The sequence below is a fragment of the Macaca fascicularis genome, chromosome 14 (genome assembly GCF_037993035.2).
Source record: "Macaca fascicularis isolate 582-1 chromosome 14, T2T-MFA8v1.1".
In the NCBI taxonomy this organism is placed as follows: Eukaryota; Metazoa; Chordata; class Mammalia; order Primates; family Cercopithecidae; genus Macaca; species Macaca fascicularis.
In genome coordinates, this window is record NC_088388.1 from 51,408,526 (window position 1) to 51,425,210 (window position 16,685).

General features: G+C 41.8%; 1 protein-coding gene across 4 annotated transcripts in view; it reads left to right on the forward strand.

Annotated features, from left to right (window-relative positions):
• The first annotated feature begins 909 nt into the window (after positions 1-909).
• The window catches only part of RRAS2 (RAS related 2), a 79,646-nt gene continuing 63,870 nt past the window's right edge, over positions 910-16,685 (forward strand). For 2 of the 4 annotated variants that reach the window (XM_045371533.2, XM_065528480.1), the window contains exon 1: positions 910-1,328. Coding sequence is in view for 1 of the 4 variants with exons in the window: in XM_065528480.1 (XP_065384552.1) it covers positions 1,221-1,328 (108 nt within the window). In the remaining 3 variants the exon portion in view is untranslated. Of the gene's footprint in view, positions 1,329-1,596; positions 2,032-16,685 lie in introns of those variants that run through there. The other 2 variants (XM_074014224.1, XM_065528481.1) reach the window with 2 other exon arrangements.

Here is a 16,685-nt window from a genome sequence, read left to right on the forward strand (position 1 = left end):
TCTTACTTTGTTTCTCCCAGAGTGAGAATACCAAGAGAACAGCTGCATGGCCTCTTCTGATCTAGCCTGGTAAATTAGGCAGCATCTCTTCTGCTGCATTCTACTGGTTCCAAATGAGTTACCAAGTCCAAGAACTCGCAGTCATGTTCCAAGATTGCTGTAAATGCTTCCTGTGTACCAGCACTGTTTTATGTAATCATTTAATTCTTATTAAAAACCCCATGAGGGCGGGCACAGTGACTCACACCTATAATCCCAGCACTTTGGGAGGCCGAGGCGGGAGGCTCGCTTGAGGCCAGGAGTTCAACCCCTCACACTCACACTCCTCATTACTGCACATTTGTCACACATAAACATAGCCGCTATGACACTGTACTGACACATACAAAATCTGTCACATTCCGTCTTGCCCATGCAAGCTCAATCACTGTGACTTATTCTCCATGCTCAGCCACTGTCCAATTTTTCATACTGTCACAACCACCAGCCCATCACACACTCAATTACTGTGACACAGCTCTAATCCTCAATCACTGTCACATACTGTTTTTCACACAAATATGGTCACCATCTGTACTCTTAAAGCAGGGTATTTACTCTCCTATGAAATTGAGTTAATATGCCAACAGCCCATTTTTCACACACGCTGTCACATATTGTATTTTTCATCCATACAATCCCTGACATACACAATTAGGGTCACACACTGTTACAGCCTTCGTGCCACTCCCAACTGACACCTACTCCCACACTCTCACGCACTCGCTCACTAGCTAGGGATTGGATCGATGTGTCCGTGGAGGTCTGAAGCCCGGGTCACCTCCCGAACCTCAGCCCCAAGCGGCGCGGCCCCGCCCCTCCCCGCCCCCTCATGCATATGCAGCACCTCAGCCTGGCAGCCCGGCCCCCAGACGGCCATTTGTGGCGGCGCTGGAGGCTGCGTTCGGCAGGCGCTGCGGAGACGCGTAGAGGAGCGCGCCCCCCGGCCGCTGCCGACCCTGGCCGGTGCCGTCACCCCGCTTCTCCGCGCCTCGGGCGGTACCAAGCCAGCCCCCAGCGCCGCGCTACCGCGCTGACCGGCCCTCCCGACACCTCCCGGTACCCGGGACCCCAGCGCGGCCGCTCGCCCGCAGCCAGCCGGCCGCACACGTCCCCAGCCGGGCCTAGGGCGGGCGGCGGCGGCGGCTCGGCGCGGTCAGGCTGGGCTCTGCGGCGTCCCCATGGCCGCGGCCGGCTGGCGGGACGGCTCCGGCCAGGAGAAGTACCGGCTCGTGGTGGTCGGCGGGGGTGGCGTGGGCAAGTCGGCGCTCACCATCCAGTTCATCCAGGTACCTGGAGCGGGCCTGCCCGGGGCGCCGGGGCGGCGGCGGGCGGGAGCTGGCGCTACCTGTGGCGGGGCGGCCGCCGCGACCTCGCCCCGGAGGCGCCTCGCGGGCCCGGGCAGGGGCCGGGGCCGGGGCCGGGGGCGGGAGGGCGCGGGGCCGACTACGCTCCTGCCCTGCGGCCGCAGCGTCGCGCTCTTGCCTCCTCCCGGGCGCGGCGTCGCGGGAGTAGGGCTTCTCAGGAATGTGGTCGGGAGGGCGGAGCTGGCAGGGTGGGAAGCACCGATCCACCTTACCGCTCTGGCCGAGGCCGGAGACCTCCGGGAGAGGCTGGGCCACCGAGCCGGGCTTCCTGCTCCGAGGGTCCGGGCGTGGGGCTGGAAGTGGAGCCCCGCGCGCTGCTTTTCCAGCCGCCTGCGGCCGCGCCTGCACCGTCGGGGCGATCGCAGTGGCAACTTGGCGGCGGCTCCGCGTGGTCTCCGGGCTTCCCAGCGCCGCCTGAGCCGGAGCTACCCGCTTCAAGCACTGTGTATTTCTTTGTGTTGTTATGCTTTTCTTATAAGTACTCTCTTAGGTAATGTGTCCGGGTGGGAGTGTGTGATAATGCCCCGGGGAAATGGTGGCTTCGAGGAAGTTAAAAATGTTCTCTGATGGGGTGAGACCTTTTCCTAGGAATTCCTGATGCCGCCCTGCTTCTCGCCGTGCCTAGGTGAAGTTTGGGATGGGCCGGGCTGGAATATGACCGAGTCGTGCGTTCTGTTTTCTAACCACCCTCTCCCCCACCCCCAGCCCTCCCTGGTTGCTAGAGGCGGAAAGTCAGGGGTTTGTGGTAAAGAAAAGGGAGGTGGAATTCTTCCTTCTTAGAATTTGCTCTTGGGGAGAGGTTTGAGTAGTCTCTTTTGCGATTTTTAAAACACAAAGCCCCGATGTCTTTCTGCTTTTGTCAACCTAGAAGGTGTGGCATATGCTGGGAGAGAACGAAGGTACCCTGCTATAACAGGTAACAAGGATATTCTTCACAGTATCTAGAGTATGAACGGTGAAATATTTTTTTCTGGTTTCCTTTTCACCCATTTGTCAGATACCCGAATAGCTTATTTCACTTAGTGTTTATAGTGACATTAAAATATTGTACGGTAACAAATGTGATTGTCACTTTTCACATTGAGTAAATGAGCAATAATTGCTGCTATAATATTCCCTGGGATTACTACTGCTAAAACCTTTGTATCCAGGAAGAAAGGATGTTTTATGTAATGAGCATTTACAGTATGCTTATTAGTGGGTTAAAAAAAAATCACTGAGTAAGGGGTGAGATTGGTTTAAGTTTAGCAGGCTACAGATTCAGGGGTGTTGTCAGGTTGCTATTTCTCTAGGGCGCAGAGAGATTGTACCTATCTAATGGCAAAGCAAAACAATTTATAGCTAACCCTTTCTTTGGGGACTAGTGTGATGGCCGGGAGTGGGGTGGGGTGGGGGGCGGTGGGGAGGGTGAGTGGAGGAGAAGTCTAGGAGTGGGAGAATAATCTTGGGTTCCAGTATTAGTAGTGTTACTTAAAAGATTTGAATCACAAATATTTAAGTTTTTTTGAGGAAGGGGCCACCTGAATTATTTGAGCCCATGTTAATTAATTAAGGTATTGGGCCCTTTTGTTTTTGGGGAAGTAATGGTATTAAACCATTAAGAAAGCAGTAATTGGACCTGGCGTCGTGGCTCTCTGTGATCCCATCACTTTGGGAGGCATCAAACCAGCCTGGCCAATATAGTGAAACCCCGTCTCTACCAAAAATACAAAAATTTGCCGGGCATGGTGGCGCGCGCCTGTAGTCCCCGCTACTCGGGAGACCAAGGCAGTAGAATCGCTTGAACCCGGGAGGCGGAGATTGTAGTGAGCCGAGATTGTGCCTGGGCAACATAGCGAGACTCTGCCTCAAAAACAAAACAAACAAATTAATTGCTGTTTTCCTAATAATTTATAGAATCATTTGTTGAAGCAATACCTCCACTATGAATAGTATAGTACCTAGATGCTCTAGATGATATTAAAGAAGGAAGCAGGTATGTATGAGGAAGACATTTGTACATCAAAAGTATGAACTTTGAGTCTTACAGACTTGAGCATGTGTGTCTTTTAAAGCTGTCACTTATCGACTGTGAGAACATGGCCAAAATAGCCTCTCTGAGCCTCAGTTTTCTCACCAGTAAAATGGGTGTGATTACACATTCTTTATAACTTTTAAATTACGACAAAGTTTGTAGCATTGTATCTAGCATGTTGTGTGTGCTCAGTAATGGTAGGTGTTATCAGTGTTTATGCCTACAGTTCTCTAACATGTTTAAATGCAAAGGGAATTCAGACTCACAAAAGTCTGGAACAAATTGATGAAAGCACTATGTAGGCTTGGTGGTGGGGAGAATGGAAATGTTATATGTGGGAGTCATATGCTAGCTGGGAGAGAGGAGGTGGCAAGTGCAGAAGTGGGACTGATAGTTGATTTGGGACCTGTGATCTGGTCTCTGCAAAAAGGAGACTTTTTGGAGAGAACAGGAACCCGACCACCTGGATGCAACCTCAGCTCTACCACTTGCTGCATGTGTAATTTTAGGCAGGTTACTTAACTTCTCTGTATATTAGTTTTCCCCATCTGTAAACTGGGGAAATATGGTGGACCACATACAGCCGTGAAATTAAATGAGTTAACATGTCAAGGGCTTAGAACAATGTCTAATACAGTATATAGTAAAGCTGCATACATTATTATATTAATTTTAGATTATGGAACTAAAGTGATTTTTTTATATTTACACTTAACAGGGTAGCTATTCATTGCCTGACTCCTGGGATGTTAAAATTCATTCCACTATGATTGTTTAGCAGTAGTAACTGGAGGGAGAGAACACAGCAGACGAATCATTTTAATAAGCAGAAGTCAGTTCTCTTGGTAGGAGATTAGAATGGCACAAATTGGTCTTAATTTTTTTTTTTTTTTTTTTTTTTTTTTGAGACGGAGTCTCGCTCTGTCGCCCAGGCTGGAGTGCAGTGGCCGGGTCTCAGCTCACTGCAAGCTCCGCCTCCCGGGTTCACGCCATTCTCCTGCCTCAGCCTCCGGAGTAGCTGGGACTACAGGCGCCCGCCACCTCGCCCGGCTAGTTTTTTGTATTTTTAGTAGAGACGGGGTTTCACCATGTTAGCCAGGATGGGGTCTTAATTATTTTTTTGAGACTCCTGAAACACCGGACTGTTTTTACAATTTTCAGTATATATATTTTCTACTATGTAATTTTGAGCAGAAAAAATATATAAAATTGGGAACGGAGAATTTAAAAACAATGCCTGATTTAAGGTAAACTTAACTTTCTTTGACTTAGATTTAGTTGTTACCCTCTGTTCATATGAAGAGTTGCAAAATTAGGAAACTAAGGAAGTTAAATTGAGATACCTTTTCCTTTTTAAAAATAAATATCATAAAGTAGCCATGATAAAACATAAAGTATTATGTTATTTAATGAGTACGTGTGTGTACATGACCTCCTCCTTTCTGTTGCTCATCATTCTTTGAAAAATGTGTGAAGTTCTGTTGGTAGGTAGAACACCTAAATGATGAGTAAACTCTAGGTAGGAAATGACTTCAAGATGGTACAGAGTGGTTAGGAGAGACCACTGGGTATGTAGGGGCTAGGTCTCTCTCTACCCAGGTGACTTTGAGTAGTTTCTTAATCGGCCTTTATCTTGACTGAGCTTCTGTTTCTTCATGAAATGTTGGGTTTGGTTGAACATATTTCTACACCTTTGAAATTCTAGGGTGGTTTTTTTTTTTTTTTTTTTCTCGTTTAACTAGCTGTGTCTTTAGTCAAGTTTCTTAGGTTCTCTAAACCCAAGTTTCACCACTTGGGAAGGGAGAATAATATTAAATAATAGTACCCTTAGGTTTTTGGAGTAAATAAAATAATGCAGGTAAATCATCCAGCGCAGTGCCATCTACAGAGTAAATAAATAAGAATTGTTGGCTGGGCACAGTGGCTCATGCCTGTAATCCCAGCATTTTGGGAGGCCGAGGTGGGTGGATCAGTTGAGATCAGGAGTTTGAGACCAGCCTGGCCAACATGGTGAAACCCCACCTCTACTAAAAATACAAAAATTAGCTGGGCGTGTTGGTGTGTGCTTGTAATCCCAGTTACTCGGGAGGCTGAGTCAAGAGAATCACTTGAACCTGGGGGGCGGACGCCACTGCACTCCATCCTGGGCAACAGAGCGAGACTCTGTTTCAAAAAAAAAAAAGAATTGTTACTTGGTTTTATTTGCTGCTGTTAGTTCTGTATCTTGGTGTTCCTGCAAAACAAAATTTGTAATTTATTCATTTTTCTTTGACACATAATCTGGTCTATTACTTTAAGTCTTCACTGCCCTCTCCTTCCTGGCTCAACCCTATACTCCCCTCCTTCTGTGTGGTATTCAGGTGATGAATGTGTGGATTCCATTTTGAGTTGGAGAAATTTCTTTTTGTAAGTTTGGATTTGATTTTAAGAAATAATGATGTAAGCATTTAATTTTGGTGTTAGTGCTTTATCTGGTAACTCTGAGAAAAGACCATATATTTTTTAAAAATTTATAGGGTGAAGTATCCCAGTTTCTATTTTTTTTTTTTTTTTTAACATGTTAACTTTTTATTCAACAATTTGCCAGATTTTGAGGGAGGTAGGGGTTAGCTGATTTCTCACATCTTGAATTTCAGTCAGTCCTATGACCTATTAGTCTGGACCCAGCATTGCTTTTTAAAAGTTTGTCTTTTGCTGAATGCTTTTTCATTGCTTTTTCCTGGGGCAGAGAGCTGAGAAGAGATTTCAGGAGATTTGTGTTAATAGTTAATTGATCCACATGTGAAGGTTGTGAGTTTAAATTCCCAATTTGCTGTTCCATTGCTACATCTTGAAGATTTTTCCTGCAATTAGAAACTACTTAAACTGTTAACTTTTATCTATGATTTTGAAACTCTAGACATTTTTAGTGTGTGAACTTCTTTTTACATTAATGTACAAATAAATTGTTAGCATTGAAAAATAAGACACCTGCCCCCAAAGTGATACCATACTAAAGGTTTTCTTGTTTGGGGAACAGCTGAAATGGTCCTGCAGGCAATTCCTAGATAAAATTTCTGTACACTCAGGGAAGAACATTTTCTTATGGAGGATGACTGCCTTTGGAGAAGAAGGAAATTTTAACATGCAGTTTCTTAACTTGCATCTTATTCTTAAGTGTTTTGTTTGTTCTCTTTCTCTTTGTGTCTGTCTCTGTGTGTGTGTGTTTGTGAGCATGCGTGCGCCTGTTTTGGGATAAGGAAGTTGTAGGAGTTGAGTGGGGACACTTCTTTTTTTGAGACGAAGTTTCACTCTTGTTCAGGCTAGAGTGCAATGGCGTGATCTTTGCTAACTGCAACCTCCACATCCTGGGTTCAAGTGATTCTCCAGCCTCAGCCTCCCAAGTAGCTGGGATTACAGACAGGCATGCACCACCACATTCGGCTAATTTTGTATTTCTAGTAGAGATGGAGTTTCACCATGTTGGCCAGGGTGGTCACGAACTCCTGACCTCAGGTGATCCACCTGCCTGGGCCTCCACCGCGCCTGGCCGAGTGGGAGCACTTTTGTTGAGTCGGTCAAGAATACTGCTTTCCCTTGGTAGATGACAGGCTACTGCTCACTGGGATGGGATTTTATTTTATCTGATTGCTCAAATATAGTCTTTCCTAAGCTTTGAATGAAAATAGTCTGTTCCATTCAGTTAGGAAAATAAATTGATAACTTTAAATTGGGGGAGGAGAGTGGGAAGAGACTTTCTTAAAACTATTAAAAAAATATATTTTAGCTGGGTACGGTGGTTCACACCTGTAATCCCAACACTTTGGGAGGCTGAGGTTGGCGGATCATTTGAAGTCAGGAGTTTGAGACCAGCCTGGCCAACATGGTGAAACCCTGTCTCTACTAAAAATACAAAAATTAGCCGGGTGTAGTGGCGGGTGCCTGCAACCCCAGCTACTACTACTCAGGAGCTGAGGCAGGAGAACTGCTTGAACCTGGGAGTCGGAGGGTTGTAGTGGGTGGAGATCATGCCACCGCACTCCAGCCTAGGCAGCACAGCAAGACTCCATCTCAAAAAAAGAAAAAAATACACACACACACACACACACACACACACACACATATTTTAAAGGTTTCTTTTTCAAATTAAACTTGGTCTGATACAATTGAAACATTTTGTGATGCCACTTGAACACCTTTTTTTCTGATGGGGAAAATGGTCTTTAGGATGTTACTTCCACTGTACCTTCCTTAATGAAAAGTGATAATGAGTAAAGGATTTTCACTCTGCGTGTAGACAGCATGGGGTTAATAGTCATGAATTTTGTTGAAAGGCCTTGATCTTGAATTACTTTGGGCAGAGCTACTGAGCCTGTTTGAGATTGAAACTTACAACTATTATAGTTGGTAGGCCTTAGATTTATATCTTTTTGCAAAGAAAAATGTATTTCAAAGATGCAAAGAAATATAAATTGTCTTAAATTGTACTTGAGAATAATTGGACTGAGCTCCTTGATGTCTTATAAATTATATTTCATTTTTAGTGTTTTATAAAGGCCATGTGATTTTTTGTTGCATAGCACTAAACAGCTTTAAATTACAGTTTAATTAAAAATATTATAGTCAATTTATTGTTGGTATGTACTAACAGTTTAATACTGCCGTCTTTAACTTACTGTCACCTTATACGATGAATTTTTTTTTTTTTTTTTCTGGGAGAAAGCTCTTTATCCATGTAAGTAAAATTCAGCAGTAGAAATAAGAATATAAGTGTTAAAAAGACATCTGATGTTGCTTTCTTTTTTGACTTTAACCAGATTTCCCAAATGGCAACATTTTACCATATTGCTTTATTCCCTGCAATATATAGTTTTTAAAAACATTTGAGTGTAAGTTGAAGACATGATGCCACCCTTATCCTTAAATATCTCTTTGCCTGAAAAACCAGGGCATTTGCTTTCTTCTTTTTTTTTTTTTTTTGAGACGGAGTCTCACTCTGTCGCCCCGCCTAGGCTGGAGTGCAGTGGTGCGATCTTGTCTCATTGCAACCTCCACCTCCTGGGTTCAAGGTATTCTCCTGCCTCAGTCTCCCGAGTAGTTGGGATTACAGGCACCCACCACCACACCCAGATAATTTTTTTTTTTTTTTTGAGATGGAGTTTCACTTTTGTTGCCCAGACTGGAGTGTAGTGGTGTGATCTCAGCTCACAGCAGCCTCCACCTCCTGGGTTCAAGTCATTCTCCTGCCTCAGTCTTCTGAGTAGCTGGCATTACAGGTGCCTGCCACCATGCCTGGCTACTAATTTTTGTATTTTTAGTAGAGACGGAGTTTCACCATGTTGGCCAGGCTGTTCTTGAACTCCTGACCTCATGTGATCTACCCGTCTTGGCCTCCCAAAATGTTAGGATTACAGGTATGAGCCACTGTGCCTGGCTGCATTTGCTTTCATGAATAAAATATACTGACCTAACTCAGAAATTAATCTTGACTTGTTGTTATATTATTACCTGATGTGTAGAATTTGTTTGAAATTTGCCAGTTGTCCCAGTTATGCCCTTTATAGCAAAAGAAAAGCTGATTATCCAATTCATTATTTCCATGTCTTATTTACTTTGGAACAGTTCTTTAGTCTCTGTTTTATGACATTGACATTTTTAAAGAGTACAAATTAGTTACTTGTAGAGTTCCCTCAATTTGGGTTTGGCTGATGTTTCTTCGTGATTAGATTCAGGTTATGCATTTTTTGGGGGGCAGAAATAATACAGAAATTATGTGTTATTAGGCGACATAAGATGTATTTATTTGACCACATACATGCCTTTTGACTCAGCAATCCCAAATCTCAGAGTTTACCCAGAAGACGCACTTCCCACAGTATGAAAATACACATGTATAAGGTTGCAGCATTTCTTAATTACAAAAATTACAAGCAACCTACGTGATAGGAAAATCCAGTGGAGCATTATGCACCTGTGAACAAGAGTGGGAAAGGGCATGACTAACTGATATGGAGTGCTTTCTTGGATGTGTTGTTCAGTTGTCTTGGTTTGTCTTGCTTTCAAGCAAGCTTGTCCAACACTCAGGCTGTGAGTGGCATGCAGCCCAGGACAGCTTTGAATGTGGCCCAAGACAAATTCATAAAGTTTCTTAAAACATTATGAGATTTTTTTTTTTTTTTGCAATTTTTTTTAACCTCATCACCTATCGTTAGTTTAGTGTATTTTGTGTGTGGCCCAAGACAGTTCTTCCAGTGTGGCTCAGGGAAATCAAAAGTTGGACACCCCTGCCCTAAAGGAATACCTGAGGCTGGATAATTTATAAAGAAAAGAGGTTTTGTTGGCTCGGAGTTTTGCAGGCTGTACAGGAAGCACGGTACTAGCATCTACTTCTGATGAGGGTGTGAGGAAGCTTCCATTCGTGACAGAAGGGGAAGGGGAGTGGCGTGTGCAGACATCACATGGTGAGAGAAGCGAGCCAATGGGGAGGCACCAGGCTCTTTTTAACAACCAGCTGTAGTGGAACATAAGTAAGAGCTCACTCACACCCCAGTCCCAGGGAGGGCATTAATCTATTCATGAGGGATTCACCCCCATGACCCAAACACCTCCCATTAAGGCCCACCTCCAACTTTGGGGATCAGTATTCAATATGAGATTTGGAGGGATCACACAAACCAAACTTACAGAATCAGTGAAAAAAGTAAAGTGCAAAAGTATCTACTACTTTGTGTATAGCATACTACCTTTTGTGTAAGAAAGAAGGAGAAATAAGAAAATACATATGTATTTGTTCATTGGGGCAGAAACAAAACACAAAGATAAATTGGAGGTTGATAAGATTGATTTCCTAGAGGATGGGTAAAAAGGTATGCGGTGGAAAGGATACAGGGAATGGGGGCAGGGACCCTTCTGAGGATACCTGTCTGACTTTTGGAACTATGTTAATGTTTCACATACTGAGTATATAAGCAATAAACACACCAACCAAATCAAGTGATTAAAAAAAAAAAAAACACCTTAAGGGGGAGTACAAACAGAAACAAATGAACTGAACTGTATTTCAAATGAGTAACTTCACTACACTGAAGGAGTGAAAAACAACTAATTTAGGTAACTTTTGATCCTAGTATTTGAACTCTGTCCTCAGGATAAAGACGAAAAGATTGAAACAAACATTGAACTCTAGTTAATAGAGTTAACTAGAATTTTTGGTTTTTGTTGTCATAGAGGCATGGTTTGCAATTTTGAAGCAATTGTCTATACTATTATAAGCAAATAAGTAAATATATTGTGGAAAATGGGAGCCAGTTTCTCACTGTTGGAGAAGGGAGTTACAAAGGTGAAAAGGGTGAAGGTTAAAATGAACTCTGATGTTTGATTGGAATTTAAGATAGTGGCATAAATTCATGGTTTTAGCAGTATGTACATATAGGCCGGGTGCTGCAGCTCACACCTGTAATCCCAGCACTTTGGGACACCGAGGTGGGCGGATCATGAGGTCAGCAGATTGAGACCATCCTGGCTAACATGGTGAAACCCCGTCTCTACTAAAAATACAAAAAAAAAAAAAAAAAAAAAAAAAATTAGCTCGGCATGGTGGTGGGCGCCTATAGTCCCAGGTACTTGGGAGGCTGAGGCAGGAGAATGGTATGAACCTGGGAGGCAGAGGTTGCAGTGAGCCTAGTCGTGCCACTGCACTCCAGCCTGGGCGACAGAGCAAGACTCCGTCCCCCCCAAAAAAATACAAAAAAAATACAAAAAATTAGCCGGGCATGGTGGCGTACGCCTGTAGTCCCAGCTACTTGGGAGCTGAGGCAAGAGAATGGTATGAACCTGGGAGGCAGAGCTTGCAGTGAGCCGAGATCATGCCACTGCACTCCAGCCTGGGCGGCAGAGCGAGACTCTGTCTCAAAACCAAAAATCAAAAAAGTATGTAGATATAGAAATAGATCTTATTATGGATACACATGCATACATCTGTACATCTTTTTCCACGTCTGTCTGCTAAGATGGCCAGGAAGCAGTGATACCCCTTTAGCAATGAGATCACCTAGCACTAGATCTTGGTTTCTAAATACCATTAATACTGTTCTCTACTGGAAGGAACCTTAGAGAAATGGCGTATTCTAGAATAGGGGAAGAAAAAATGCAAAATATGCTTAGAGCATCTTGTAGTCTCATAACATAAGGGAGTGCTCAAAAAAGTAAAATGATGGGGATATTTGAAAGAGATACAGGAGCCAGCCTGGCAAAACTCCCATTGACTGACTATAGGGCAATTTAATCATTGAAATAAATAAGACAGTACTTGTTTATTACCCATAAATAGAGTAAGGATCTATGATAAATAAATGATCTAGAAGTCCTTAATGTAGAATTCTGACTAATGAATGAACATAAAGGAAAAGGTGGAATTAGTAAGTTGCCTTTTGGCAATTATAACAATTGATTTAAGTAAGAACCATAAATGGATCTTAAGCTAGTGGGTAAAAATGAATGTTAAAACTGGTATGTGAAAGTTTGAGAGTAGTAGATGTTAACATAGTCTCAAAGTATGTTCTCATAAGTTATTGTTAATTTTACAGGGGGAAAATAACAACTTTACAGGGGGAAACCTGACACCAACTTGCCCATGTGATTCAAGGCAATATCTTTGATGTTATTCTAGGTAATAATAATGAGCAGAGTTTGTTTTACTTAGTTATGCTAACGAGATCTTTATAATTAGTTCAGCTAGGCATTTAATGAAATTAAGCCTAAAGGAGCCAAGCAGAGCATAAAGGGGACCAACTTTTTCTCTGTTTAAAAAATATATCTTCTTAATTTTGTAGCCAGATGTCTTGGGAAGGAAAGGTTGATAAATTTAGGTCAGTAAGGTTTTGGCCATGAACTCTAATCTTTATTTAGCATAATAACTTCCTCCCTTTGCACCAAGTGTGTCTTTTGCTGTACAACTGTTTTTGTTTTTTTCTGTGTTATGTGGTTGGTTTTTGGAAAGTAGATTTTTTTTTCTACTGGAATTTATCTTAAAAATTGTTTATATTCTTCAAAAAAATTTTAAAGACAAGGTCTTGCTCTGGTGCCCAGGTCAGGCTGTAGTGTAGTGGTGTGATCACAGGTCACTGCAGCCTCGGAACTCTTGGGCTGAAATGATCTTCCTACCTCGGCCTGCCAAAGTGCGGGCATTACAGGTGTGAGCCACTGTACCTACTTTTTTGATGTTTTGTAGCGACGAGGTCTCGCTGTGTTGCCCAGGCTGGTCTTGAACTTCTGGCCTCAAGTGATCCTCCTGCCTTGGCCTCCCAAAGCGCTGGGATTACAGGTGTGAGCTATCTGGCTCTGTATAAAATGATTTATATTTTTAAACATACTTAATTAGGGAATCAGAATAATAGTGTCTTATTCCCAGTTACGGAAAATGGGAATTAAGCAGTTTTGTGTACCCTGTTTCTACCCACTCCTTTCGTACATTTTTTGTCCTTATTTACAACAACCAAAATTGTATGAGATTCAGTATTTTTAAAAGATTTAAAAAATCTTATGCATTCTGTTATTGCTATAATTACAATAGTTAATAATACCTATTGGCATTAATCCCTTTGTCATTAAGGGTTATTGCTTTTATTTGCCATTTCTGTCATTCTGTCTGGTTTTAATGTTTACAAACAATCCTCATGAACAGCTAGTTTTAATTAATTGTTTTTAAAATTGTCTTTATTTATTTAGAGACAGGGTCTTGCTCGGTTGTCCAAGCTGGAGTCTAGCGGCATGATCATAGCTTACTGCAACCTTGAACTCCTAGGCATAAGTAACCTTCCTCCTGTCTTAGCCCTCTGAGTAGCTAGGACTGCAGGCGTATACCACCATGTCCAGCAAACTTTTTTAATTTTTATTTTTTAGAGATGGGGTCTCATTTTGTTGCCCAGGCTAGTCTTAAATTCCTGGCCTCAAGCAGTCCTCCCACCTTGGCCTCACACAGGGCTGGGATTATAGGCCTGGCCTTTTTATTTTTAAATTGACAGATAAAATTGTATGTATTTATTATGTACAACATGGTATTTTGAAGTATATATACATTGTGGAATGACTAAATATAGCTAACATATGTATTATGTCACATAGTTGTCATTTTTGTGGTGAGAACACTTAAATTCATTCAGCATTTTTCAAGAGTACAATATATTGTTAACTATAGTTACTGTGTTGTAGAGATACTTTTTAATTCAAATTTAATTTGAATTGTGATTTAAAGAACATTTCCAAGTACTTTTTACTGAAAACATATCTAAGATTAAATTTATTTTGCATGATAAATGATGATTTGGCTGGGTATAAAATTATTGGGTCCCAGCTTTCTGCTTTATTTGTCATCTTTATGTCTCTGGCCTCAAGTTTCTGTACTGTAGAAATAACTTTTCTAGGTGTATGCTTGCAGCATTTTCTTATCATTGGAAATGGACACATTTATTAGGATATGACTAGAAGTTTTTCTCTGTCACTAGTATTCCTGGGGAAATGATGAAACACTCTCAGGTCTGGGAAGACTTTCTTCTCCATTTTTGTATTCATTTTTTTCAATTACCTTCTGAAATACCTATTATTTATGCATTGATTTTCTGTTGACTTTTATAGTACATTGTTTTAAGTTAGCTAATGAAAAGGATAAGATCCTTTCTATTCTGGGAAGATTTATCAAATTTGTCTTCTCCATACTTGATGAAATTTTCTGGATGTCACACATAATTACTGTCCCCAAAACATATTTAGTGCCCTTGATTTCTCGGTCTGATATTAAACAACGGTAATGTTCTCTTTTCTGAAGGCCACAAAACGGGTATTTTTGTAAAGCTTGATACTATTTAATGAAACAACTTCCAGGGAAGTGATTTTTCTTTGTGTGGAAGAATATGTTTGTTTTTCTTCTTGTTTATTCATGAAGAGTTGCTCATAGCTATTCTTGGTTTAGGAAGTTAAGAGCTGGTCATCTCAGAATTGCCTTGGGATACTGAGATTTCTGATTTGTTTTGGTGCTGAACAGCAAGTTGACATTGGGGAGCTTCAATTTCTTGGAGAATATCAGTAGCAGAATTTCAACAAATACGAAATTTTATTAAATCCTCCAAATCTTAATCTCCAAATATGGGCTTTTGGCTGAGAGGTATATTTTTGTAGAATTAGAGATGTTTAAAAGGGATAGTTTTCAAGTTTTTAAATCCTTCATACCTCAGCTTTCTGCACCAAGGCAAGTGGAAGTGTGTGTATTCTTAAAAGAAGGTTTTGGATTAGAAAACGATCCTTTTTTCCGTCTTTTGTTCTTCTGTAGCTCAGACCTTGAACAACAATCTGTGTCTGGTTCACTTTGACGTTATTTTAAACCCTGTAAGCCCTAGACTATAAGTATTTTAGTAGAGGACTTTATATATTTGTTATGTTTTGTCTGAATCTATGTCTCTTAGTTATATTTGTTTGTACATTTTATTCATATTTGCATTTTCAGAATCGCAGACTAGGAATACCTTTGTTACACAGAACTAAGCACATAACAAAATATTTGTTGGTATTTCCTATTGTCAAGTTTTGAGTGGAGGCCAGGTGCGGTGGCTCACACTTGTAATCCCAGCACTTTGGGAGGCTGAGGAGGGCAGATCACTTGAGGTCAGGAGTTCCAGACCAGCCTGGCTGACATGGTGAAATCCCATCTCTACTGAAAATACAAAAAAAAATTAGCCAGGTGTAGTGGCACGCGCCTATAGTCCCAGCTACTTGGGAAGCTAAGGCAGGAGAGTCACTTGAACCCAGGAGCGGAGGTTGCAGTGAGTCGAGATCATGCCACTGCACCCCAGTCTGGGCAACAGTGGGACTGTCTCAAAAAAAAAAAAAAAAAAGAAAGTCTTGAATAGGACACAGGAAATAAATAGTGGAAAAAAGAGGCCTTTGGAAAGGTGAATTGTATCTATTATGGTTCCATAGCATCTAGTTACTAAAGAAAAAGAGCTGGCTATTATTTTGGATTTCAGAGATCATATGTGGCATATACACTTTGAATATTGAGTATTAGAAGTTGATCCGTAACATTCAGTTTTAGCCAAAATAGTCTTTGGAGAAGATAGTCCTCTCTTAATTTCTCTCTGCCAATTCTGACTTGGCAAGTGTACAACCGTCTGAGAGTAAGGTCTTAAAAGTTGTAACTTTTGTCTTATTTCCTGATGAATTTTCTCCTAATGCTGTTTTTAGTTAATGATGATGTGGTTGACATTTCAGTAGTCAAAAGATGTGAGCTGAAAGGAAAGGTAAGCAGGTAGTCAAGTCAAACTGCAAAGGAAGATTTGTAATAGATTTAATGTTTAGGTTTCAGAAATCACATGGAAAAGATATGTGGCTATTTTTAATTTTGTCCTTTTTGCCTCTAAAATTAAGATGTGTCAGGGAAATTTGCCCCATGCAAGTAGGCTTGTGTGCAGGTACACAGAGGCATACATTTTACTTAACTTGAGGAAGGAATGAATTTAAGGTTAGAAAGAGGTTTGTGGGTTTTTGGAATAAAAAAGTGGAAATGTGAAACAAAAGTCTGATAATTTAATGACAAGTTGCAGATGTTTAAATTAATGATTGTAGTAGCTTGAGTACTATATGAATTATTATTTTCAGATAATGGCATGGAATTTCCATGCCAATAAATTGGTTTCAGTTAACTACTTAATAATTTTTTTTTTTTTAAATTATTTTGTTTGAGACAGGGTCTCCCAGGCTAGAGTGCAACGGCACAATCACGGCTCATTGCAGCCTTGACGTCCCTGGCTTAAGCGATTCTCCTACCTCAGCCTCTCGAGTAACTGGGAGTACGGGCGTGCACCACCATGCCCGGTTAATTTTTGTATGGTTTTGTAAGGATGTGATTTCGCCGTGTTGCCCAGGCTGGTCTCGAACTCCTGGACTCAAGTGATCTGCCCACCTTGGCCTCCCAAAGTGCTGGGATTACAGGGAACTACTTTATTTTTTTTAATGTTATGTTATGTTATGTTATGTTATGTTATGTTATGTTTGAGACAGAGTCTCACTCTGTCACCCAGGCTGGAGTGCAGGGGCACGATCTCAGCTCACTGCTACCTCCGTCTTTGGGTGGAGGCAATCCTCCACCTCAGCCCCGGAAGTAGCTGGGACTACAGGCACGCACCATCATGCCCCACTAATTGTTGTATTTTTTTGGTAGAGACGGTTTCGCCATGCTGCCCGGGCTGTTCTCAAACTCAGGCTGAGCTCAAGTGATCCGCCCACCTGCCTGGGCC